Source organism: Xiphophorus hellerii, chromosome 2 (assembly GCF_003331165.1).
Source record: "Xiphophorus hellerii strain 12219 chromosome 2, Xiphophorus_hellerii-4.1, whole genome shotgun sequence".
Lineage (NCBI taxonomy): Eukaryota > Metazoa > Chordata > Actinopteri > Cyprinodontiformes > Poeciliidae > Xiphophorus > Xiphophorus hellerii.
In genome coordinates this window covers 18,253,185-18,280,233 of record NC_045673.1, presented here as the reverse complement: position 1 = coordinate 18,280,233, position 27,049 = coordinate 18,253,185, and the positions used below count along the sequence as shown (strand labels likewise).

Here is a 27,049-nt window from a genome sequence, read left to right as displayed (position 1 = left end):
GTCAATCTGAAAGTCGAGCCCAAATTCAAAACATGAATCTTTAATTGGGATCTTTACGTCAGTACGTCAGTGCGTGAAGTCAACACAGCTAAGCTACGTGAAGTCATAGCAACCACTGTTTAAATGCTTTCTTTCCTAGCAACCTAGTAGGAAGAGCTCTTGATGGAAGTAAAAGAACAATATCCAGTAAATAAACCGACAGAACTTCTTCACAACCAAGTTAAAGAACTGAGGTAAAAATATAAAATATTTAGAAGATCTTGGCAAGTTACAGTTTAAGTGTTTGACGTATCAGTTTTATGTCTTTACCTGTTGACTGCTAATTCTTAGATAGCAGGGTTTTATGCCTATCTAATAGTAAAAATATTAAAAACGTGCTTAAAAAACGGTAATCACTTCTTTATCTACTTTGAACGCTTTCACAAAAGTGTAACTTGCCAACACAGTCACAGTAAAGTAAGCTGTGTAAAGCTTTTACTTTAGAGAAGTGACTTCAATGTTAAGCCAACTTTCACCACATTGCACACTTGAGTTATGATAAGGATATTTGAATACTTTTCTATATACACATACAGGACTTTTTTTAAACTTTACTGGTTAAAAAGTAAAGTCCAACTATTATTCTTGGCTATAGCTTCTAAGTCACAAGATAAGCAGATTTGTTTACTAATTTTGTTTGTGTTTATGATATCAACAGAAATCTACCTTGGATATCCAATGTATAATTAAAATAAAGACAATTCCTTCTTTGTCATAGGTGTTCTAATATAGCCCTCCTGGTAGAAAATGACATGTTTGAACACTTCATTGGTCGTCTGGATCCTCCGGAACCTTGGAGTCCAAAGCTGGGGGAGAAGGTCTGCAATTAACACAAGGCTCCAACATGGATGGTAGGGTAAGAAAACCCATGCTTTTCATAGAGAAAAAAAGCAAATGCATTATGAAAACACAAACCATTAATACAGTACTCGTCTCCACAAGTAGAGCATTAAACCATGGGATCAAGTTTAGCAGAAAGATCCAGAGAGGCCCTCACTTTACCAGTTTTGTGTCTGAGAAACCAAACCCAAATGAGCTGCTGCGTGTCAGAGTCAAACATCACAAGGAATCTCTTCTAATTGAAGGGCTCATGCTAATTGGGCTTATCAGTGACCAAGAGAATACTAGACTGTTTGATTGTACGGCTTATTTTTTTTTACGTGGTAATATTAGAGTAGATAAGTAGTTATTTGCTGTAACAAAATCTGTGCGATTATCGATAAAATTTGAAAAGACACTGTTTTTGAAGTATGAGTAGCAAACTGCACTATTCCCAGGAAGTCATAAGTGTATAATCCCATAATTTTACCCGAGTTATTTAAATATAAAAATATGATTTTAGACTTAGGGTGGTGTTGCAGTGACCTGCTTGGTTTGCGGAAGTACCACCAAAATCTAAATATGTTGTTGCATTAGAGTTTTTATGTTTTTGTGTGTCTCCTCAGGGAGCTGAGACGGAGGCAGAGGCCTCAGTACAATTTATCAGAGCCTCTCCAGCTGCTGACCTTGGGGCAAAAACTTTATGTGGCACAGAGAGAAGCAACTGAGACACAGGCTGATCAGGAAAAACTTAAAGCGCACTACGAGAGAATTCTGGACAACTACAAGGTTACAACAAGCTTTTTCAAACACAAATGAACATACTTGAGAGACATTTGTTCAGAGGTTCTGCTTTGTTTTCCAGTCTTTTATAAAAGAAGCTGACTTGCGTTCAACTGAGATCAAGAAAGCCAAAAGAGATTTTGAACGCAGATTCTTAATACCTATGAAAGGCAGTTTTCCTGGAAGTAAAGGAGCCAGAGAAGGTGCTCCAGCACATTGAAGACAAATCAAAGGTAAAATCGGGCTTCAGTCAGATAATATCAGCACATGCAAGAAAATTATTTGAACAGTTTCTGTATCCTTATACTTGTTTTTGTTTCCCAAAAACAGATGCTCCTTCTAGCAAGCAATTTCTACTACTTATTCACATATTTCTGCATTTATAATCTTAGCAAAATCACGTTATAACAGCTGGAAAAAAAGCCGTGCAAACTGACTTTTGTACTAATTGTGCACCTTTCTCTGTATATGACAAATGTCAGGAATATTACCATTAATAATAATACCATACCATTCCCTTTCATTTAATTTGTTTTGTTTTTTTTTAATCCTGTGTTTATTATTTTCTCAAATATCTATCTCTATTTTGCTTCATTAATCAAGTTCTTGCAAATACTAAAATGAACTATAACAGGTCACCCAGCTAGAAAAGTTTCACCAGAAGAATCAGGCATTGAGAGTCCAAGTGATGAAGCTCCTGCAGCAGCTCCAACAGAAAAAAGAGATGAGAAAAGCAGAGTTTGTGGTGGAGGAAGAAGTGAGTATATTAAAGCAGAAGTGGAAAAGGTTGTATTTGTGTCCCAAGACTTGAATCCCTTGAATAAAGGTTGTTCTTTAGCTCTTATCTTCTTTCTATACATCATACTTTCCCTGCGTCTATCCTTCCTTTGTTTTGTCCTCCTGTGCTTGTTCTAGCGATTATCTTTCTCCCTGTTCTTCCTTCCTTTTTTCTTTCTGTTCTTTGTGGTGCCCTTCCATCCCTCTCTCCCATGTATCTTTTCTTATATTTTAAAATTAACAAAAGTAACTGTTGAGTCTGGAAAAAGCTGAAATATTTACACGAGAAATGTGAAGAAACTCTGAACATGTCACGTATCAAAAGATGTAAGAAGGCCTCAAGTTGATTAAATTATTGCATAACTTTTGCTTGTTGGAAAATAATTTAGATGTTTCTGTCCAATAGATATTTTTCCAGGAGTACGATGAACCCCGAATGGACAAAAGCCTAAATGAACTTAAACACAACAGTTCTAAAGTTCAGCGCCTCCTTAGTTCACACAAGGTAACTTTATGTGAAAAGATGCCATCTGCTTTATGTGTGAAATAGAACATTTTAACAGTAAAATTTACCTTTATTGTCAAATCTGCATCTGTTTGTGTATTTGGAACAGGAGAAGCTGCAGAGTTCAACACTGGAGTCCACAGAGCTGAGCAATGAAATCACTAAAAGAAAGGAACTGCTTGCAAAACTTGAGGATCAGATAAAACGTGCAAAGAAGGTTGTTAAAAATAATCACACTTGAAGAACTGAAATCTTGAAGCCGTATTGAATAAATTGGCTTATGTATTCGGATAAAATTCGTTTGTTAAACTAAAAGTACCTTTTGAAAGAAAAAAAAAAAAACAGTCCTTGAATAGGTATTAGACATGCTTTTCATTAAGCCCAAAATTTCATTTGAATTAATCTATATAACATAATTAAGTTTATAAATTGAGTTACTGAAATATTTGAACTTTTCAATAATACTCTAATTTAAAGAATATGACTGTAAAACCTAGCAACTATGAAGTGACGTATTTTTGTAGCAGTTGAAGTTGAAAAAGAAATACTTTTGATAAATTTTTGATTCTTTTGAAATCAAACAAAATTCATTCTTTTGTTAATGAGTATAAAAATATATTCTTTTTGACTTCTTTCCTTCCTTTAGAAGAGTTTAAAGGCAGAGGGGCTCAACCAATTCCTGTACAGAGAGCTTACAGATTATCACGCTCCTGATATCACCGAGTATTTTTTCACCAAGGAAAAACACAAGAAGCTTCTACAAAGCATTCACCATTGGGAGAGAAAAGTTGGGATTGCTGAGGTGAATATATTTTAGCCCTACCCGGCTTTATCGTGACTCCCAGTAACGATCTGCTGGATCTGTCCCATGCGTAATTAATATAATCAAAATTTTATTTTCAGTACAAAAACATGTCTGACTGGGTGGGTGGAGGAAAGGGAGTTAGGGGAGGGAACTGCTGTGTTACTATGTCCAAAACAACACAGTCTCTGTTTTTACTAGATGGCCTTGAAGACTCACAGTAGAGAATGGAGAAGACAGAGAGGCACTCTCACTCCTTCAAACAGCGCTGAGGCTGGAAGTCGGTATGGCAATCCTCAGATCTCAGTAAAGCTCCCATGCATAGCAGAAGACAGTACTTCAGATAAATGATTATCTAGATAGCAATGAAGTAAAAGTATATCATTAGAAATCACAAAAATGTGATACTTTTTCAAAGCTGATTTTACCAGCCAGGATAAGTTGCTTAAAAACAATGTAAGGATATGAAGATCTAACTTTTTGTGTCTTTTCTTTTAAATTTAAATGTAGTCTTCCACAAAGAAACGATCATGAAAAATATAATTGTAGAATTTATATTTAGAATCTTGTTCAAATTTTCGAGATTGTCAATTGGAAGCCAAATGTTTATCTCATGTGGTCGTCTCACCTTTCCAATTTCACTGAAGAGTATATGGATATATTCATGTTATCTAACTTATTTTAAAAAAATACAATTAAAGCTTTTGCTGTAATACTCCTAAGGGATTGTTAGAATAATTATGTTTTATCATTCTTACATAAGTAGTTAATAGTTTGTTTTTCATTTAAAGGTTTAGTATTCACACCCCAGGGAGGAAGAATCTGTTAAACCGGTGTGAAAGAAACTTTGCTTTTTCCCTAAACCTTGAAGCTGCAGCTGCTTTCTAATCTAGGGATCCTCCTTAAAGGGCCTGTGTGTTAGTTTATGTGTTCTTCCTTGTTTCAGAATAGCCATTCTTTGATTTATCACTCTCCCACATTTCACTCTCGACTCCCTTCTTTCTCCTGCTTAAGAAAAAGACGGGATCTGCTGCAGGAAGTCAGAACACATGGTAAACACCTTGGAGAAGTGGTTTGCTATGTTTTCTCCTTCTGCAGGAGCTTGGTTGAAAACTCATAAACGTTGTCTGTGGTTCTTTCTTTGTATTTAGGTAAACAAAATACCCATCAGGGATAGAAGAAATTATTCAGGCTTCTGGAAACAATGGAGCAAGTGTCTACAGGCTGAAATGATGCCTACATGTTTTGTTAAATCTAAACATCACATTTAACAAATGTTTTGTTAAATCTGTTCAGATATCTTAATTGAATTAAAAATATGTGCGACAAACACGTTTTATTTTTGTATGTCTTGATGTTTGTGTCTGACCTGTGCAAATAGGTGATGTCCTATAAATGCACTGAAAGTATTTAAGATAAAAGTAAATAAATAAAAATTCACCTCAGATTCGACAAACTATTTTCTTTATTAAAAAAAAAAAATCCTCCATTGAAAGAACTTTAGATGTTGTGATGTTACATGCCATATTTACAGGTATATACATAAAAGTGCAATGTCACAATGTGTAAGCCGGTTAATATTATATCTGCCATAGAGCTGTTTGGGAAACTAAGTCTTAATCCATTTCTACTTGCTACACTGCATTTATTGAAAACTGCAGCATCTAAGTTGAAAACACAACAGGACAGAATGTCTAAAGTTCCATTTAAACATTTTCAAAGGCACTTTTCACAAGTACATACTACTGATGTACAGAACAGACTCGTTTAAAGTTTACAGACGACTTAACAGAATCTTGTTGCTGATCTTGTTACATTGTGATCAGAAAAAACAAAACACACACACCGACAACTGGCTTCATACTGATGCCTACGTCTTCGACAACATAGGCGCCGAGTGATTTTAACCCTCCAAAATCAAACAGAAAACAAAAACGATTATAAAAATAATGAAATCATTAATTCAGAAATTAACTTTTGATCCATTCACACACATTTTTTAGTCAAGTCAAAGATGGTGTAAACTTGCTATTGGAGAGCATTTCCTATTCTTGCAAACCAGCTTTGATCCGTGTATAACAACATACAAATGGCGTGGACCCAGCGATTGTTTCTATATTACAGAGGCTGGAACATACAGAGCTTCTAGAGTCTGGCACAAACAAATTTCTGAGGCTATTTCATCTTAGAAATTATTGTTCAGGAGCAGAGCAATGTGCAGTCTTTTTTTTTTTTCTTGTTCCATGTCATTTAGTTGAACTCATAAATCTGCACAGAAGTAATAATACCAGTCCAAATGAAGTAGCAACAACAACAACAAAAGCAATAGATAACATGCTCACCTGAACAGAACAGACTGTAAGGCTCAAACTGTTAGCCTCCCTCACAGACAGAAGCAGGATGAGGAGGGCGGCTGTATGACGAGGCTTTCACACTAACAGTCATAAGGTTCCATGGCTACCGGCAGAAACTCGGGCAAAGATGCTGCCTTAAGTCTAAACACATCAGTGAATGTGGAGGTTCAACATCCATGCTTTCACTTATACACAAGTCTTTGGGTAGATAAAGCCAAGGCATACAGAAGGCTATGACATGTGGTCCACACTATGTGATAAAATGTTTGAAGTCATCGCTCACACTCAGGGTTGACACATATACAAAGGCATACTTACAGTTTTAGGTATAGATGCAGAAATTGGAAGCATACAGGTTCACAACAAAGTAGTGGTTTTATCCAGTTCTTCCATCTTTCTTCTTGCTTGATACAATAAAGTTTCATCAATCTGAGTGAGCACAGAAAAGAGGCGTAATCTATACCTCTGTGTAAGACAACTGGTCATACACCTTGGAGAAAATAAAATGAAAAAAAGCTGCGGTTTACATGCTACCGAAAGGAAGGGTACAAGTTTCAATAAACTTTTCATTTATTAACAGAGTACCGTTAATAAATAAGTTGCGGAGCCACACGATTGGCAACCTTTTAAGCAGTTTATTGTCCAGCACTGTTTTAACATCAGAAAGTTAAAATCAGTTACATTTCCAGTTTAGCCTGTAAAACCGTTGGTGGGATTCACGTCTTCAAGGGCACTCCCAGGTACGGACAGAAATAATCCTCTTGTTTTAGCCACTGTGGTCACTGCAGTTCTCTCTTCAGGCTTCTCTACAAGTAACTTGCTTTAGTTCTTTATTACTTGTAAACCAAACTAAATCTAAATTCCCAAGGAAGATGCTGTGATTTGTTGTTCAAATTCATTTTTAATAACCTTATACTGTAAGGTAGATGGTAACCTAAGCATATTAACATAAAACTGCATGTTACTGACGCAAACAATTTGCTTGGATAACAAATCTACATTGCAACTACAACTTATAATTGGAAAGGTTACAAAGATCTCTTGGATCTTGTCCTCTTCTTTTCTGTGTATTGACGACACAGGTGGAAGTTCAGACAGAGACTCCCAGGAATTGGGTGAGAGTTTTGCTTTCCATCTCTTTTTTAAAAATTATTATTTCCCAGAGCTTACATGGTACAGGATTTATCTAGAGGGTCCTGAGCAGACCCAGCAGGAGGCTGCGGGGCCTGATTGGACTTAGGCATGACCATTGGTTTGGGCCTCAAAGCAGGAGGTTTCAGCTGCACTCCCATGCGTGGCGCCACCATGGGCTTGAAGGTGCTCATGGCCTCACTGGAGGAGCTGGTGCTGCGGCGGATTGGTGGCTCAGTGTTGGCCGTCGACCTCAGCATGACGCCGTGGATAGGGCTCAGGGACTCGTTTGAACTTGCCATAGTGGGACCGCCTCCGCCGCTGCCGGCGGTCTGCCGCTGCTCCAGGGTGTCCAGCACAACGTCAGGGGCGTGCTTAGCTGAGCTCTGCCGCTCCAGCTCACGCAGCTCATTAAGGGCAGTGTTCATTGTTTCCTCTATGTCCTGCAACACACAAAGAGTGGAAGAGAGGTGAGGACTTTGGAGAGAACCAGAAGAGAAACAGAATCTATACATCAAAACCTAAACGCTATCTGTAGGATAATTCTAACTTACAAAGGAGAAAGTTAAAAGTGTTCATAGACAAAATATGATTGAAACAGAAACGGCTGGCATATGAACAAAAATATATTTTGAAGGATAAATCTTAAATTTTAGAACAAGAAACCTAAACACCTTGAAGATATGGTAAATTAGATTATGACTTTCCACTAGAAGTCATAATATTTTAGTGAAATCCATGGGGAAGGTGTTAGTATATCAGACCTCCAAGCTACTGCTACTAATTCTTCTGACTTTCTCCTGCTTTATGCTCATGTATTTTCTTTTTGCTTTTCATTATATGTTTTCAATATTGTACATGGAAATGGATTTAACCATTGTAAGCTACAAGTGTTAACACAGCTGAATAGGAAAACTTTCTAAATAAATAAGGAGAACACCACAAACGCTTTCTACCATGCATGCATAGAGCTAGAGGAAATATCCTGCATGCTGACTTTCTACAATAGGAGATGCAGAGATGATGAAAAAAATGATCTGAGCATTTTCACAGTAGGCAGGCAGACAGCCTAGCACAAACACAAGAGCTCTTTGTGACCTCAGTAATGGTCTCTGAACTTTACTATAACTGCCATTTATCAATGCACCATTCATATTTATGAATATAGATAAATACACAAACGGAGAAACTCAACTACTGTGTTGAAATGGATATTTTAAGAGATTGCAATGATTTTCATTATTAAGACATAAACTACAGAAATTCTACTAAAGGAGTCCCAATGCCAAGCTGTGCCCCCTGCTGTCTGCCTGTGAGGCTAATAGTTTGCGTGTACGTAGCACACAGACACAGTAGCAGCCAGAGGAAGCAGAAGACAGGGACTGACTATGTTTTTACAGGGCGGGGCAGGGCTTTGATGGTGGAGGGAGCTGCGGTCTGGTCGCCGCTCGTCCCGCGCTGACCTGTGCGATGGTCTCCGGGTCCAGGGGCTTGCCACTGTGGTGGTGATGGCTGTCAGTAAAGCCCGTGTACTGGCCCGAAGAGGTGGAACGACGGATTGGCGGGCTCTCCATCTTCTTCAGGGATTCGTGACGGCTGATGTTGGTCAGGCTGCCGTGGCCGGTGCGCCGCCGCCGCTCTGGGCTGTCCATCGGCATGTGGTTGTGGCTTCGCAGCATGTCCCGTGGGCTGAAGTGGCCCAGAACTGGAGAGCCCATCTCCGGGGTCACTCCATGGCCCTGCTGGGACGAATGCAGCATGCAGTGGACGTTGCTGGGGCGGGCCGGGGGCCGGCGAGTTGGTGGGTCTGATCTTTTTCTATGCCTACATGTGTAGAAGTGAGAGACAGAAAAGAAACAAATCAATAAGTTTAATTGTAGTGTTTTATTTGATATCAAATGTGACATCATCAAAATAAAAACAGACTCGAATTTATCCCCTCTGTTACTTCATCCAGTGACCTTGCCTTGTAACATTAAAATGTTTTGGTTAAGGTTTATGGAATCTCTCTAACCCATTAATCTCACTTTGCAGTACTCCCCTCTGTTCTCTACTAAGGTTGTTTTACAGAGGGGGCAGAGCGAGCCTGGATGTTAGCCAGAGGAGGGACGTCTGGTGTTCATCAGAGCACTAAAACACGCTCCATGGAAGAAGCTGCAGCTGCTGAAGCAGTACGTCTGTCCTCTGTCTGAACCTGGACCAGCTTACGCAAAACAACACTTATTCTAACAGGCTTGTATTTGTAATACAGAGACGGAGAGCTGGGCGTGTTCCTTTATACTCCCACCACAATGCATGAGGTGGCAACAATTTTACATCTTCTCCCTGGAGGACATTTGAAATACCTCATAAAAGGCAGAAATTGCAACACATTCAACCAAGTGTAGAAGTTAGCTTAACATTTTTAGAACCTGTAACAGAGAAATATTCGGTAGTAGCTGTTATATTTAATTTGATGTAATTCTAACTATAGGAGACATTAAAAACTGAATCTACATTTCTATTTTAAAACTGTTAATATTATTATACAGACTTTGGCAGTTAGTATTGTATTCCCTGAAAAGGTCGCAAATGAAAATATTACATCCATGATATCTGGAAACTGGAGTTTATAGGATCAATAATTTCAATTTGTCCCCCGTGATGAACAAGAGGTGAATTACTCAGCCGCTAATCACTTCTCCAAGACAAATAGCTTCAATTTGAGGGTTTACATCTGCCTAACGAGCGCTGTCTGAGCCATAATCATTAGGATTTAGAAGCAGCTTCATCACTCTGCTACACAAGAAGCAATAATAAGGATGGAAGTAAAGGACACGAGGGCTTTGAGAAAGAAGATTTGAACTCTAGCTGGAAAGCAAAAGTTTGGCAATATGTTTGCAAAACTGCATAATTTATAGGCATGATTTGAGAAATGGTTTTTGGGGGGGTTCAAATATAACCTGTTTGGATCCCCTCCAAACCACAAAGGCTGCATACCCCAACTAACATTTGAAAAAAATGTCCCTTTGCAAATTGTGCAGAGAACCCACACTTTACTGAAAAGCTTCTGATCTGAAGTATGGCAGTCATATTAATCTGCTTGTTGTACCGGCACACATGCTGCTTTTAACATAGTGCACACATTTACAAGGTTGAGGTCAAGGCCATTTCAGAAGCAAAACACCTGTACAAACCCTGTGCATACCAACATGATTTATAGCTGCTAGATTCTTCTTAGGCTTGAAAGTTTCCCTTTGACTCTTACTAACATACTCCTTCCCATTCTTACCAGATGGCTCCATCTGTTCTCGACTGATCATTTCGCCAGAAAGTTTTGGCTTATCTAGGTTGGTATCTGGAAATTTCAATCAGGCTATAAAGAGTTGATTTTGGAGCATGCACTTCTTTCTTGGTCAGTGCTCGCTATTGCCCTGTTGATCCTAAACTGGCTTCCACAGAGAACAGTGATACTGACACACCAGCAGTTTGCAGTCCATGCTTGATTTTAGCCTTGGTGGATGCTGGGTTGTTGTTGAACAATGCAATTGATTTACTGCCATCTGACGGTGAGCTTTTCAATGATTTAAACCTGGACATAGTTGGGTGTTTCAAAGGAACAAAAATCAGAAAAAGGGTTCTGGAAATGGATAAAGGAGCCTAACAAAGCTTCAGAAATGTCCCTGGTGTCAAACCTTTTGGAAATGTATGGACTATGCTAAAAAGCAGGATTCATTCCAAAAAAGAACCAATTAAAATGACCTCTCCCATTTAAAATCAGAAGGTAAAATCCATCAAGCATCTTTCTTTATTCAACTTGCTATAGGGCAATGATACAAAAATTAGTGCTTTATGTAGTTAACCCCATTTGAATGAAATAACATTTGCAATAAATCAAAACTACTGCATCCAATCATTATTGAAGACAATCAATGTTATAAAAACAGTTTAAATAAACCATTAAAAGTGCCAAATTAATATGGCTTTCATGGCCCATCTGTTTTCTGACTGCAGTAAGGATTTTAGAGTAAACAAGTGTAGGAACAAGTCAGAAACAGCAGGTGGAGCAGTGTACATTCATATAAATAGTCTTCTACTGGGACAAAGTGTACACTTATTTTACAAGCTGTCTTCAAACTGACAGCTCACATACTAAATACACATATAAATACATTGTTGCTTTTAGTAGTAAAGAGATTTAGATCACAAAACAATCTACAAGTCTTTCATCAAATCTATAAACTGACAGATCACTTTGGTCACATAATTTTGACCTCTTCTCCATCAATAGGACCTTTTAGAGATCCATCAGGGAGGTGTGCTGTTGGGAAAGGACATTCTCTAAAGGGGGTAAATTAATTATTCAAAATTTAAGGATTTACTGGAGTGAGGAGGGGTGATGACAAGAGGAATGGAAAGATATGGTTATCACCTGAACCAAAGTGACAGGAAGGGTGTTGTAGACGGGACCACAGACAGGAACATTAAAGCTAAAAGGATGACTTATTCAGTCATATCCTTTAACTGCACACCAGCAGCTGCAGGGCTGCAAATATTGGCAGCATGAATCATCAACATTTCAACAGTGAGGAAGAGGGAACGAGTATGGCTGAGAATAATATAGCAGTTGTTCATGTATTCGGAAAAAGCAGGAACTAGTCAGACGCTTCAAGGTCACTGAATCCAGCCGCAGATACGCACTAAACGGGGGAAGAGAGAGGAAGACTAAATACTGGCAACCGACCAGGAAACACAGCCAAAAAGAGACTTGAGGTGTGATTGGATATGTGGGTGTCATTCCTTTTGGGGGAGATTCCTCCGGGTGAATGAATGAAATGATTTGCAATTACTCCTGCAATATAAGAGGAACTGTCTGGACAGGGTTGGTTAGGAAAAAAGCCATGGGTCAAGTTGAGTTCACTGTGATTAGGCTTAGGGAGGTCAGGTGAGGATAAGCAATGACACAAGGAGGATCAGGTGCATTCTCTCCAACACTTTCTAATCCAATAAGATATAAACATTTGTTAACAGAGTCTGGGTTGGTGTATCTTTTTTTTTAAATTACAAGTTTTAGTCACACTTATGTGAGGAACTGTGGGCCCAGTAAACAGTGTTATACTTTAAAGATATTTTTCAGCCATATTTTTACCAACTGTACGCCGAACAATGAAGTTCACAGCTGAGTAATGAAGTATGGATTCTCACTGAAGGATTTTACAAAATACACAATGAATTTTGAAACTGAATAAAAAAATATTCTGAATCTGCTTTGCATGTATTCAAGTCGATGAGATCACAAAAGGCACAAGAATCAAGTCGATAAGCTTGCATTAACAAACTAAAGCGAACAAGCGACTTGACACATTTCAGCTAAGAAGCTAAAGCCTTTTAGTTGCATCTGATCTGCAAGCTGTTCAGGTTTACATGTCTGACCTCATGAACCAATGAAGATGTGGAAGTAAAAGCTGGAGCAAACTGAGGATGACAATAAAATGTAACAAATCTGTATAAGTCACTGTTCAAATTATTCCACATTGGTTGCTGTGCATATTGAACACTTGCCAAGAGGGTAAATGTCATATTTTGCTTGTATCTGAACTGCTTCTTGGTTTCTGACTCCTAAGTGATAGGATTATTTTTCTGAATTCTTCCCTCGAGTGTTGAGTGGAATGATGAAGACGGTATCAGAGTTGAAAAAAGTGTCTGGTACAACTAAATAAAAGACAAACTGTTAGATGATTTGTACAATCTCGATGAAAGCAACAAGCCAGAACGTGTTGGTCTGCAAATAACATCCATTTGCAGACCAAATAAATTTGTTTCAAGCGTTGCTAGAGTCTTCACCTCACGTTTACTGAAGGTGCATCCACCTTGAATCTAACTAGTAGGACTGGGATTAAAATCTGTCAGTCTGGGAATCATTTTTGGTGGTAGCAGCAAATGTTTTCTGAAATCCATGCAGCATTTTCACATAAGACTCAAACATATTTGCTGTTACCAGTACAGAACATAAGTCACAGAAAAACTGTATCTGGTTGATTTTACAATTTGCACTGATGTGGTTTTTAATTGTGGCAAATGTTTAAAGTCCACCCCAACAGCGTACCTGGCGATGTAGGCCTCAGAGATCCTGGTGTCAGTGGGTGAGCTGATGTCCTTTCCTGGACATTTATCTTCTCCTGCATGGCCACTGCTGGCCTCGCTGTCAGCCTTCTGACTCAGGCTGTCGGAGAAGTTGTCATCACTGAGAAGCAGAGACATTATGACATTGAGACATGGAAAGAGCAAGAACAAGTGACAGACAGACCCAAAAAGGAATAGCTCAGGGGGAGGGGGAAATAAAATCAGCAAATCAGGCGGTCTTTCGAATTTGCAGTTCCTCAATAACAGCGTTTGATATCGTTTTTCCTGCGAGTCAGCATCCCTCTGCTGCGTTCAAGGTCCTGAGAGTCAGATGAGTCATGGTGCTTAGCCTTTCAGTATTCTGGTGATGCTCTGCAATGCTGACAGTTACTCACACACACACATATATACAGCACAGCTGGATGGGATTCAGTGAGGTATGTGCCTGGATAATAGATACAGTTGGTGCCTGTCAGGTGGCAATAATCAGACCTACTGAGCTGCACTGCTGCCTCTTATGATGTGCATCAGACAATAGCCCAAAGAACAAGGGAATAAATGCTTTAATGACCCTTACAGGCAGAAGAACTTATAAAAAGATGTGTTACGCAGTCTCTAATTTTCAGAAGAAGTGACTAAACGCTTTCACACACTTCTTAAGAAATCAGGTTGTTACTACATTTTAGGTCAACTTGTACAGCTCCAAATTTCCCGTTGTATTCACTAAGTAAGAAGACACTCCATCTGCAGTGTCCCTGCTTGTGAATTATTGATAAGATTTATGTGGACAGGACTGTATCAGGGCAAAGAAGAGAAGAGGAAGCAGCAAGAAGAAATATTAAATGGCCATTTTGTCGGCCAGCCACTAAGTGATTGCAGTGATTTTGTTCCAGTCCTAACGAGACATTGAATCCGGTCCATTAGGCGCCAACACTTGCAGAGGAAGAGTGTATGCTTGTTAGTGCTGGGAGTTTGACACAGTGACAGCAGGGCTGGTAAAGAGTCCTGGAGATGGAGGAACAATCCACAGCTGAGCGGCTATGAGAGCAGTGGGCAAGACAAATGAGGCTGAAGGTCCTCTGTGCCTGACCCTTCAGTCAACTGATGGCTCAGGATCGCTCAAGGAGCAAAGTCAACAGGGACAAGTGCAGTATTTAACCCACAGTAATAGATTCATTCCCCTCTAACATAAGAAATACAGTTACCCCGACAGCAGAAATAGAAATACATTAAACACTATAAATTATTATATTTACAATCGATGTTTAAAATTCAAATGCGTGTCCTAACATGTCGAAACACCTAAAGTTTTTCAGGACTGAACATTAAATCATGAATGTATCGCCATATTGTAATATTAATATTGGAAAGAGATATTTGGAATGCAATAACTGTTGGCTACTATGTTGCAAATTTAACAAACTGAGCTCTTTTTTAAACCTAGAATCACATGCAATAGCTAGTGAGTTTACAGATTGGTGTTCAGTCAGCGTATTATTAATGTAGATGATTTGTGATGTTGCATTACCTATCTGTAGTAGAAGATGGGTACAGAACATAAGGAAATGGGAAGGGTCAGCAACAACAGGCTCAACAGGGAAACAAGGGGCTCAATGTGTGTCAAGAAAATACTCCATACCATTACATGACCAATGACAACCTGAATCGTTGAGACAAGGCAGGATGGGTCCATGCTTGCATGCTGTTTATGCCAAATTCTGACCCTACAGCCAAACCACTGATGTAGAGAATCAGTCAATGCTTTTTCCAATTTTTAACTGTCTACCGTTTGTTAGCCTATGCAAACTGTTGACTCAGTTTCCTGTTCTCAGCTTACAGAAGAGGTATCCAGGTGTGGTCTTTTGCTCCTGCAGCCTACCTGCTTCAATATTTGACCTGCTGTCCATTCAAAAAAAGATATTTCACATACCTTCGTTGCAACAAGTGATCGTTTAGGTATAGTTTAATAACTAGTAATCCAGCAGGTGTTCTGGTGAGTGTATGTGTGCACACATTTCATACAATCATCCTACATATGTTGATTTAAGTCACATACATGTCCTGGACTACGATGTACTGGTGTGGTACCAGGCCGTCAATCCCGTTGTGTCGTCCCTCCCACCAATCTTCAGACGCTCGTTGGTAAAGCAGCAGAGAGGCGCCCTTCTTGAAGGATAACTCTCGAGAGGAGCGCCCAACATAGTCAAACTTGGCAATGGCCTCAATCGGCTCGCCCTCTGTCAACAGGAAGAGGATTACACAGGTCAGGATTCTCAAACATGGCCTATATCTTGGAGAGATGACCAAAATCCTCCGTGTAGACATTTGCAGGGATTGATACCTGTGTTTTGCTGCAGACATCAAAATTAAAAGTACATTTGGTTAAATGCAAATACATATTTCTAGCACACTGTGTTCAACTGTGCTGATCTGGTTGGTTATTTCAGTTGTAGTCAATAGTAACCCAACTCCACTGGACCACAACACCAAAAGACCCAGAGGCGCTTTAGCAGGATATATATAGAAAGTTTTGTGTGGAGATCTATATGACTATGGGGCATGTCAGACACAGCAGTAGGTCATTAAACAAGGTTCATAACTGCTCATTTATTGCAGAAGCACAACTCTGGTTCAGTTGAAAATAAAATAAAAGATTTAATTTTGGACAATACTAACCACTACATTTGATACCATCTTTGACTTCACCTGCAAACTCTTAACGTTAAGCTCTAATGTTAGTGTCTTCAGTAGTGTTTTGTATTCAAAGGTTCCCTCCTCTGAGCCCCTATGCAAGCACTCTGGCAACACATATCTAAAAATAGCAACTTTATTTCTCCCGCACTCCTACTTCTGCTCTCCTTGCAGCACTCTCTCACTTCATGTCAGACAGGGGGTCCCTGGAAAGAAAAAGCCTCAACCTAACACAGAATTCCGTCTATATATACACTGGGAGAAAAAGAACTGAGTAAATGGCTTAAACTTGACTCACTTAGATGCCATTATGATATGTACTTTTCTACAAACTTGAGTGGAATTTCCAGATTAGCTTCTGGGTGAAAAATATAAAATATGACCGTGGCTTCCCCTTTTTAATCTTATTTGTTAAAATTTAGTTTCTTTCCTTTTAACTTTTAACTTCCACACCGTCCTTGCACGAGCGGATTGCCAGTATTGACAAGACGGACGTGATAGTGGCTCCAGTAAAAAGTGACAAGTAAGAATTTACTGTCTGAATTAATTGGGCTGCACCACAGCGGATAACGCTGTTAATAAAGCTGACAGCAGGCGGCATGATCCACAAAGAGACTTCCCCTCTCCACCACACTCCTCATGTGTCACTTCTTTCAGTATTCACTTCCATCCTAATCTGATGCACAAATATTAATGCAAGACTTTTTTGGACTGCAGTGACGTGACTGAAACTCAAGGTGGAAAACTCAATTCCCAGTGTGGTTAGGGGCCCTTTCACTGATGCTGAATTCTCTTCTGTTTGATAATAAAATCAGAGGTAGCTTTTTACATATACATCCACACACTTGAAAGTGGAGAGCTGAGACTGTTGACAGTGAGGGTTGAAGGATTGTCAGATATCTTCCACAAATCAGTGGAGCGCTGTGTCTGCGTCTTGGTCTGCTGCATTGTTCGTACGATAGAAACAGGGCAGCACAAGCTGTAAGTGAGATGCGTTTATGATCAGGCCAACAGAACAAGGTTCAAATATATTCTTAATACATGAAAAAAAATCTGAACTCTTAGTAGTTCTGTGTAGTGGCATCCTATTGGAAACAGAGAAGTGGGAAAGATGAGGAGTTAGAAAACTTAACCTCTCTTCATGAGAAAAAAAGGGATGATCTACTCTGTTCAGAAACATAAATTTTTATTAACACATGTAATCCAATCTGAACTGTAAGCCTGTGGGGGCACCAGACAACAAGGACATCCTGATGTATTTCTGCAAAGTGATGTATAATCAATGTGCCAGTTAGTCCCTCCCTGACCTTGCAATGATTTTTACCGGCAAACAGAACATCAATGCAATGACGGCGACCCAGAGGTGTCATTCTGAAAAATTCCCTTGGTGAAAACCATGTCACATGAAACATTTACACTTCATTACGTCAGGCTAATTGTTTGCCACAAAGGTAGTAATTTTGTCTGTTTATTTTAAAGCTTGTGTTCATCATTTGTAGTGTAAAACCAACAGTCTTAATGTTGTAATTTTAAGGTTTGTTGGGTTAACTAAGTAGTCTGGTAAAAAAACAGATTTTGGTCTGTATTGAAATTGCAACAACCAGTTATACGCTTTGCTTCAAACAGAGGACCTGGACTCTTGAGCAATGATTGCTTCCCGGAGGAGTGGACTCTGTTGAGGTTTTAAATGTTACCCAATCGCTAACTTATGCCCATGACGTATGTAATGTAACAGTTCGAGGCTATAAAGCTTACCAGAAATTTCCTGTGTTGTAAACAACCATCCCTCCACTGTGAAAAGAGAAGTGCTGAGCCAAATGAGGTGTCTGGTAATGTTAATTCACTATTTGGACGTGTACCAACACGGACTGAACGGCTTTGTACACTGCCTCCGTTAAAACTACAGGCAGACTACAATTCTAAAACCGTGCAGAAAATTGATGTCATTGTTCAAAACTTTACTTTTATTTGTTGACTGACCCTGCTAAAAAAAATCTACCGGAGGAATCCAAGTTAATGAGAGAAAGACGCAATCTCAAGAAAATGGTCATAAAAGTATATGTAGAGAATTTTATTTTGTTTTTTAATTTAGGAGAAAAGGGGACAAACCTTTAAGTTGCAAAATTTATTTATATTAATATTTGTAGTAACATTATATAAGTTATAGGGTATGGTCGACCATCAGAATAGTTGTTCTAGACTTCATGATGGAAATCAGCCAAGGTAAATGAGAGTTCAGGAAACTAAGGTTCAAGAAAAAAAATAGCAGCTGGTGTTGGTCTTTGGTGTGCCACCAGATTATGGGAAGCCCAAGTTTGGCTACCCTTTAGAAAAATCCTACAGGTAAACCTCCTCAACCCCTCACCTTTTTTTTGTAGTTTGATAATGCATATCACAAGGGAAGGTTAAATGTTTAAAACTTTTAGACCAGAAGCTTAAAGGCCTTGAAGGAAATAACTTAAAAGCTTAACAGAAAAAAAACATTTATTAATGTACTGGATATATGCTCTATGTGTGTCAAATTAAGACTTTAGTGTTTCCTTAAAGTGTTTTATTGATGACTTATAAAGTGTTTGCATTAAATTAACAAGAAGTTTAACTGAGGGAAAAAAGTTACTTCAGAAAAGATTTTTTCTTTCTGAACTGCAACTTTAAATATAGCAAGTATCTGATATTTTATGCCATAACAAATATCACGGGACACTTTTGCCTTTCTTTTTTTTTTTTAGGATCATTTTAAATAATATAAAAAGTTTAATACATGATGACTGCACAGTGGTGCTGTTGGTAAAAATGTTGCCTTGCAGCAAGAAGGTCCTAGGTTCGATTCCCGGCCCAGGGTCTTTCTGCATGGAGTTTGCATGTTCTCCCCGTGCATGTATGGGTTCTCTCCGGGTACTCCGCTTTCCTCCCACAGTCCAAAAACATGACTGTCAGGTTAATTGGTCTCTCTAAATTCTCCTTAGGTGTGAGTGTGTGTGTGCATGGTTGTGTGTTCTGTCTGTTTCTGTGTTGCCCTGCAACAGACTGGTGACCTGTCCAGGGTGACCCCGCCTCTCGCCGGGAACGTTAGCTGGAGATAGGCACCAGCACCCCTCCCAACCCTACTAGGGACAAGGGTGTAAGAAAATGGATGGATGAAGTTTAATATATACTGAACTGATATGGTTTGTTCAAATAATGTTTTTCTATGCAGATAAGGAACACAGTCTCAGATTTCTTGCTGACATCAAACTTTCCTGTGCTGACTCTTAATGTACAACAACAAAGTCAAGTTTGAGAAAAAGTGTTACAAAGTCTAGTCATTACCACAGCTATTGTTCTGAGAAAGAGAAATAGAGCAGGATATTTTGGAGGATGTAACGCGGGACGGTAGTATGTCACAAAAATGATCATCAGAAGCTCTCATACCTGTCCAGCTAGAGTGCAAATAACCTATTTAAAGCTGGTTATAAAGATCCAATGTATATTTTATGTAATTTAAGGATTTATTCTTGAATATTTTTATTATACATTATGTACAGCAAAATAAAAACGCCTAAACTCCTGCATGGCAATTTCCCAACCACTCTTTATGAGGTTCTTTTTTAATCTCAGCCACTTAAAATATACATTAGATGAAGTCATTGAGTAAAAGTCCATCTGTTTGGCCAGATATGGCACTAGAATGCAGAACTAACATTTAATATCCTACCAAATACCAACCAGTCCTTGCAATTTCTATATAGGAACATAGATATTGTGACCACGACTAATTCAAATGTAAACTTCTAACACAGTTAGGCCTAAAATTATTCATCCACTTGGCAGACTGAGTATAACTACAAAAACAACCCATATGCTGTGCAGTGAATAAATGGTCTGCCTCTAAAAATTACACAGAAATGCAGCGGTGACAACTGTTTCACTTGCTCTTTGAAGTGCACCAATAATTTTTTATTGTTTCGAAAATATTCTCATCACCTTGTCTACAAATTTTAAAAGGAAAAAGAAAAGACATTCTGTCAGTGCCGTGACCGATGGCTTTAATTCAACATGTTAAAAACAGAAAGCATACCTTCACATACACCATGTCCAGGAGGTCTGTTTCCCATTAATTGCAGAAAAGGAGTCAAATGAATTAATGAACTTTAACTCAGGACCTCTTTAGCAAAAAGCAGTAGGATCAATGATGTGCATTAATGTAAACACTACAGGGAAGTTGAGGCCTTTCGAGAACTTCGAACATAAATTTATGGTATCAAGAAGTGTGTAGGTTCTATAACATTTTCTTTTCTCTTCCTTTTCCTTTCTGCGATTTGCTTGACTGTTCAGTTTTTTCTCCTCAAAGTTCTGGTTTTTTTTCTACATTTCCTCAATCTTGGCTTCTACTTAGATGTTAAGCACCTAAAAAGCAAAGGTAGGAATGCAAAGTTCTCCATGAAAATAATATTCTATTTTCTCTGGTGCAGAGAAAGAAGAGACTCTCTCTATTTTTCATTTAGATGCTCCAGCATGGTTTCCTTAAATAATACTCTTCTGGTTAACTATCTTTCAGGTACTTAGGTTCTTAGAATAGCTCTGTAGCTGAGTGGAATAACCTGTAAAAGACTTCATAAAAGATCCAACAAAACCCTTCCCACTGTGGTCTCGTTTCACATTTGACTTCTTGCAATAAATGTAATTATGAAAAAACAGAATGTGTATTTTGAACAGCTGACAGCTTTTGCACACAATGCATTTGACAAATTAGCAAATTAGCATCTATCCAGAAAGAGACCATTAAGAAACTTCAAAGAGTCAAGAGGATCCAGACCACTATGGGTTTTATAATGTTGGAATGTGGAGATGTCCTGTGGCCCCACAGAAGAAGCAGAAACATTACAATATAAATAGCTGTCCATCACTCTGAGCCCAGTACTCTGGCCATTCAAGGTTAATGTATTTAGCAGTCCTGAAAGGGAGGATTAACCAGCCAGAGCTCACGAGAGCTGAGGTTAACCCTGAAAATAGAAAGATTTGGACTAAGGATATGAACATACATCTCACTAAAATCATACTCTTTTTCATGTAAATTTGTGTGGCACAATATAAGAGTCGTCAAACAGAATTACTGTTCAATGGATTATGATTTTTAAAGAAGACAACATTATGTAAAGATTATTTTGCTTATGCACAAATAATGGAATTTATTGTCACCCACCGTCCTCACTGGTGTGCGTCTCTGTCCCTCCCTCATTGTCCACCTCTTCCAGTGCCCCATGCTCGCTGTAGGGACTCTCACTGTGGGCAAAAAAACAACAACAACATACTAACCATTAGCCACCGCAGAGGTCAAAGCTCTTTTCCAAACACGTTTCTTTCCTTGTGTTATTTTACATCTTTACAAAAAATGTTTCCCTATCAAAAGTTTCCAGAGTAACTTTGCAGATGCAACGATGGTTAATTAAACATAGAAGCCGTTTCAACAACTATTGTTATCACATTTCTTTGAAAGTCTCATAATCTCCGTCGGTGGTTGGCCCTTTTCTAAAAGCTCTTCTTTTGGCACCGGGCTGTGAGTGCTGGCAGTAATGCCCCACGCCCCTCTCCACAGATTACCTCTGCCAGGAACTGAGAGTCCCCTCCAGCAAGAAAGGGCGGTGAAGCTGCCAAGACAACAAATCTCCCAAGGGCTTGGTAGGCACTACCGTGGGACACGGCAGTTCTGAGACGGGTGATTAGTTCTAGTCAGGGATAAATCCCTGTCAGCCTCAACAGAGGCCGATAAAGACAGGAAGAAACCAGATATAAGCCCTGCTTACAGATGTGGGTCTGGCAAGGTGCCCTAATAAGTGTGACCTGTCTGACTGCAGTTTGTGCTGCATTTGGACTAATCATTGCTGTTTTACCTCAGCAATTTAAGTGATTGCTTCAGTCTGTCTCGTCTATAGAGAAGTCCATGGGGAGTCACCACTGATGAATGCTCTACATTGTCATGTTCTACAGCCACAGCTAACTGGTGTACATAATTACTCGTAAGAACCTCACAGTCAGCTGAAGTATTGAGAGCATACCTACATGTTTAGTCGGACCTCTAGTGCTTTGGCTCAATGCCTGTGCTCCGTTAACAATAACAAAGCAGAAATGAGAAAACCACCTGTCAGACTCCTTTGGGAACTCAGTGCAGCTGCATGCAGTGACTTCATTGGGAAGTTTATGCACCTTTGCCGTTGATGATACATAAGCCATGACTCGAGCTATAGACAGTTGCACATAATAATCAAATGGAAGCAAAACTATGCAGGGTTTTTTAAGATTTTTCACAAAAAACTTAGAAAGGAAAAAGTTAGTGTTCATTTGTATTCAACCCCCACTGGGTCAATCCGATGTAGAGTCACCTTTTGGTGCAATTACAGCTGCAAGCAATTTGGAGTATGTTTCTCTGCTTTGCACATCTGGAGAAGGAAATTTTTTCCCCTTTCTTTCTTGCATGAGAGCTCAAGCTCATTCAAACTAGATGGAGGGAAACTGTTCTTTATCCTTTTTAAGCCCTGCAACAAGTGAGGCCTGGAGTTGGACTACGCCATTTCAACAGATGATAATTGTTTGATCAAAATTATGTCATTGTTGCTCTAGTTGTATTAGAACCTGTGCAGCAAAAAAGGTTTTGGACCCTTTTTAAACTCTCATTCAGTCATAGTAGAGGGTTAGATGATGCAATTGTTATACTACTGAACATACTTTTAAAAACCATCTTAGTAATAGGGTTCAAGCAAGACTTATTTGTTTGGATAAATTGTAGCAATTGGTTCTTCTAGTGGCTACACACAACAAAGTGTGTTGTTAATATTCATAAAGTAACCTAAACCTGACCTGTGGAGTTCTACAGCTCCTCCAGAGAAACTACAGGCCTTTTGACAGCTCCTTTGGTAAATGCTCTGCTGGCCTGTCAGTTTAAATGAATGGCATTGTTTTGGAGGGTCGGTAAATGTGCCGTTCTGTTTTTATTTTCAGATGATGGATTGATCATGGTTCTGTAAGATGTTCAAAACCTTGGAGATTGTTTTATAAGCTAACCTGCTTTATCTTAATTCCTCAAACATCTCCTGTGTTCCTTGGTCTTCATGGTGCTGCTAGTTTTTTAATGATCTCTAACAATCTCTGAACAGCATGATTTAAACTGACTTTAAACAACACATTAAATTACAGATGTACTCTATTTACTAATTAGTTGACAATTTAAAAGCAAATAGTTGAGCTGGATTCTATTTAGGAGTATCAGAATAAAGAGAGCTAGATATAAATGCATCCCACAGTTTTCAAGAATCAATTGAATAAAAAATACATGGAAACCATATATCTTTTAACTACTACTTGTTTGTTTATCAAGTAAAACCCCAGAAAAACAAATGGAAGTTTTCACATTGTAATGTAACTAAAAGTTAAAAATTTAATGAGGTGCTAATACTTTTGCAAAGTACTATAGGACATTCTTTATGTTCCCTACCAGTAGTCGCCGCCAGCCATGCACTTCTCGTAGATGGGCCCCTCCAGTTCTTTGGCATCAGGGAAGATGGTCTCATGGTGGATGATGATGGTCTTGATGATCTCATTCACATGAGCCTGGCAGGAGACCTGGTCTTGGGTGTCTGGAGTAGGCATTAGTGTGGGACCAAAACATATGGCCAGGTTGTATGGGTCCATCATGTTCTCATCGCTGTACTGGGACAGACTGGAAGGAGATTCAAGGAATTGAAATTTTTTTTTCCAAAGAAACGTCCCTGTAACAAAAAACTTCCAACAAACCTCAATAAAGAGAGGACAAGCTTTGAGATCTAGGATTAATTTAACTAAGTGTGTACACTCACTGGTTGAGAAAGGCAAAGAGGTAACGCATCACAATGAGAACCGATCTGGGAATGGTTAGGAGGATCTTTCGGATGTATAACGCTCTCTCATACAAGTTGTCTGTTCCTAAAACAGAAAAACAGAGACAACCAATTAATGAAACAACTTTATCTCAGTCTAGGGAGTGGAGGCTTATCCCTATACATTCCTTGCAATGGCAGATTCGGTGAAGTTATTCCTTTCCATATGGGGTTTACTTTGGGGTCAATAGTTGTTTTAATGTTCTGTCAAAGTACTGTGTTGAAATATATTTGACAAAGTAGAAGTTACAGTACATACCTTGGGGATGAACAGACGTGATAATATTGTGAAACGTAGGGCAGTGCGTGTTTTTTAAGGTCTACATCTGTATACCTGAAATGTGGCACTTCTGTGTTAATGACATTCAACTCCTCATATTCCTCCAATGACAGGAAAAGGAAGAAGTGCAGGAAGTTTAAACTATTCACTGACGACAGCGAGGATGACAAACAGTTTCTCCTGCACCACATGAAAACAGCACAGCTTGGAAACAGTTGAGGATTGAGAGCAACCCAAAAAGAGAGGAAAAACTCTGCAGTAAACTTTACAAACATACCTTTATTTAAAGACCAAACACTGAAACTTTTTCTGCCAGAGTACTTCTGAGACAACTGAGACAAAGCCGGCACTTGTGTCTTCCATCGGCATATCATTTGTTTCACCTGAAGCAGCCTGCGTGATTTACTTGGAGAGGCTGAGGCTGTGCCAGCTTGCTAAAAATAGCCACGACATCCTCCAGCCTCTCTGTGTCATCTGGGATTTGGGCTTCTGGAATATTTGTGATGCGTTTCATTTTTCATGAATACCTAACTAGGTCTCTGTGTGGTTCTCCAGACGACAGAAGCTAATATTTAGAGTTCTACTTTGACGTAGGCTTTGTCATTAAGACAAATACATCTCTGAGTACCTCTGCACAAAACATCCTGGTTGAAGATTACAAATCCATCACAAGCAGCATTTGGTGATGAAAAAAACAGAGCAGGTAAATGGAAAATCTTGTCAGGTCTTGGAGTCTTGAAATGGGAAAAAATTATTTTACTACAGAGTCTGTTGGGCCCGCAGTTCATACTGTAATCACTGGAGAGTAAACAGGGAATCCCCCATCACTCATCCAGAATAACTACATGATGGTAGAACCAGGAAAACATCCAGCAATTCATCATCTTCATTTCACAACACAAATACTTAAAAGATTTAAAAGCTTGACAGCACAGAGTGCACAATCCCCACAAGGCACCATAGCAAGCATGAGCACATGACTTTGTGGAAATTCAATTGTTCTTCGGGAGAAAGAAAGCTCCCCACATGTAAAGCATGAAAAACAAGCCGTACCAAAGTAAAACATAATATCGCTCAGTGCGACTCTAAAATTATATTCATGTCTGGCATAGCCATGGGTATCAATGAAGGCTAAATACACTTTTACCTCACATTTCTTGTTACCAAAAGCAGAATTGGTTTAACCAGCACAGCCCATAACCCTTAATATGATGACGGGTGTTTAAAGGTTAAGTTATCAAGCTAAGTGGCATGAGGAAAGTTCCTTGATGAATTAAAAAAGCACTGTCAGCTTCTTATCTATAAAGACTACAGTCAGGGAAGAATAGTCTTATTGCAATTTAAAAGTTGTTTGTTCATTGTTCATATGAGCAGAAAAGCGCTATATGAATTCAGTCTAAGTGAAATGGCAAAAAAGTATAATATTCTGCAAAATGGGTTTTTCCATTTATTTTGCTCATATCTTTGTATCAAAAATACATAAATAAATAAATTTGATACAAATTATTTTCAAAACTAAAAATCAATGTTACTGTGTATTATTTCATTGGGAGTATATTTTTTATACTTTAAAACATGGAAATAGTAATATTTTTTTAAAAGTGAAGTAAAGTAAATGAATCTACTCATATCTAGTTAAAAGATAAATCAAAACTTTCTAATTATGGAAAAAATATCACAAATGAGAAGCTTTTTTTTTTTTACATAAGGTTAGGTTGCTTTGGACAGTTTTATTCCCTTAATAATTTAAGATGCAATTTGAAAACAGTTTTTTTTATGCTCAGAGAATCATCGTTTGCAGCTGGTAAAGAGGAAAAACTTGTGGAATCCCTATCCAACATCCACAACATTTTTATTTTTTTAAAAAAGGATTAAAAAAAATCACAGAAGCAATACAGATACAAAATGTGAACTTACTGATGCATGATAGCAGGTCGTTAAATCTCTCTTTGGGGAAAAGAGGGTTCTCCAGACCGCGGAAGTAGAGCTTGAGAACACCAGCCACCGAATTGATGTCATGATTATCCTCATCATCTGTCAGAGGGTCGTTTCCTAAAATGCAATAATAGAAACATCAGCAGGGCAGCACATCATAACACAAATATATTGTCTTGGCAATATTTGTGTATGCAATAAGGACTGGTCCAAATGCTTTGTTTAATGGCTGTTAAATTTAGAGTGTCATAAATTCAGACTCTGCAGTTCAATAATACGTTCGGTCTAAAGGATTGGAGTCTAACTGCAGTGGCTGGCCACACCTGACACGGATCAAAGTGGCCAAGTTTTGGGACAATTCTAATTACAGACAAGAGAGAGAGAAGTGGATAAATATGGATTTATGGAAAAAAAAGATATATAGTTAGGATTTTGCTTTAATAATCAGAGAATATTGCATGTATTAAAAAAAAATGGATAAAAAGTAATTCATGATAATGAACTGAAGTTGTAACTGAAGTTGTTCACCTCTCTCAAATGAGTTCTTGATGTCGTTGACCTCCAGCTGGGATCCAGACACACGAAAGATCCCTTGATGCTGGAGGCCTTTAGAGCCAAAGACATAAAAAGGCAAAGTTAGAACAGACTTAGTTTCTAAGTCGACCTTAATGAACATACAACACAGACACAAAAAAAACCCTCTCAACTAAAACGGGTTTCTTAGCTGGTCGTAAAAAGCACAACTTCCTTGCTAAGCCCCTTCACTTTGCTAATTAAAGACAGTAATGAGTCGAGGAGACTGCAATCATGTTTTCCTGAAGTATCTTCCAGCTGGGATTAGGATTTAATGAGGGGAGAGGTCAAGAGTCGAGAGAAAGAAAAATTAGTTTGCCGTTTTCCTCCTTTCAAATTCCACATTAAACTTCATCACAAACTAGGGAT

General features: G+C 38.7%; 2 protein-coding genes across 9 annotated transcripts in view; one reads left to right on the top strand and one right to left on the bottom strand.

The window, feature by feature from the left end:
- The first annotated feature begins 30 nt into the window (after positions 1 to 30).
- Positions 31 to 5,064, top strand: cfap263 (cilia and flagella associated protein 263). 5 transcript variants are annotated; one of them, XM_032586121.1, is made up of 11 exons: positions 34 to 233; positions 758 to 895; positions 1,485 to 1,647; positions 1,724 to 1,874; positions 2,276 to 2,398; positions 2,825 to 2,923; positions 3,033 to 3,140; positions 3,570 to 3,725; positions 3,927 to 4,009; positions 4,740 to 4,777; positions 4,877 to 5,064. In XM_032586121.1, exons 5-11 carry the CDS (start codon positions 2,330 to 2,332, stop codon positions 4,900 to 4,902), a joined length of 579 nt encoding a protein of 192 aa, XP_032442012.1. In that variant the 5' UTR covers positions 34 to 233; positions 758 to 895; positions 1,485 to 1,647; positions 1,724 to 1,874; positions 2,276 to 2,329; the 3' UTR covers positions 4,903 to 5,064. The 5 variants fall into 5 exon arrangements, with proteins under 5 accessions (XP_032441994.1, XP_032442005.1, XP_032441987.1 ...); XM_032586103.1 differs by having other exon boundaries at positions 31 to 233; positions 1,972 to 2,398; positions 4,740 to 5,064; XM_032586114.1 differs by having other exon boundaries at positions 33 to 233; positions 758 to 890; positions 4,740 to 5,064.
- Positions 5,065 to 5,172: 108 nt separating this feature from the next.
- The window catches only part of srgap1a (SLIT-ROBO Rho GTPase activating protein 1a), a 91,222-nt gene continuing 69,345 nt past the window's right edge, over positions 5,173 to 27,049 (bottom strand). For 2 of the 4 annotated variants that reach the window (XM_032586025.1, XM_032586033.1), the window contains exons 14-22: positions 26,636 to 26,713; positions 26,090 to 26,224; positions 23,833 to 23,938; positions 23,472 to 23,696; positions 21,186 to 21,265; positions 15,369 to 15,549; positions 13,296 to 13,433; positions 8,674 to 9,034; positions 5,173 to 7,653 (exon numbers count right to left, since the gene is read on the bottom strand). In XM_032586025.1, coding sequence (XP_032441916.1) covers positions 7,246 to 7,653; positions 8,674 to 9,034; positions 13,296 to 13,433; positions 15,369 to 15,549; positions 21,186 to 21,265; positions 23,472 to 23,696; positions 23,833 to 23,938; positions 26,090 to 26,224; positions 26,636 to 26,713 — 1,712 coding nt within the window. In that variant the 3' untranslated portion in view covers positions 5,173 to 7,245. Of the gene's footprint in view, positions 7,654 to 8,597; positions 9,035 to 13,295; positions 13,434 to 15,368; positions 15,550 to 21,185; positions 21,266 to 23,471; positions 23,697 to 23,832; positions 23,939 to 26,089; positions 26,225 to 26,635; positions 26,714 to 27,049 lie in introns of all 4 variants that reach the window. The other 2 variants (XM_032586051.1, XM_032586043.1) reach the window with 2 other exon arrangements.

Excerpts from the sequence above, each read along its gene's own strand:
- cfap263 (XM_032586103.1), top strand. The coding sequence starts at position 2,330 with ATGAAGCTCCTGCAGCAGCTCCAACAGAAAAAAGAGATGAGAAAAGCA. Across the intron at positions 2,399-2,824 it reads AGTTTGTGGTGGAGGAAGAA|ATATTTTTCCAGGAGTACGA; the intron begins GTGAGTATATTA and ends TCTGTCCAATAG. Across the intron at positions 2,924-3,032 it reads GCCTCCTTAGTTCACACAAG|GAGAAGCTGCAGAGTTCAAC; the intron begins GTAACTTTATGT and ends TATTTGGAACAG.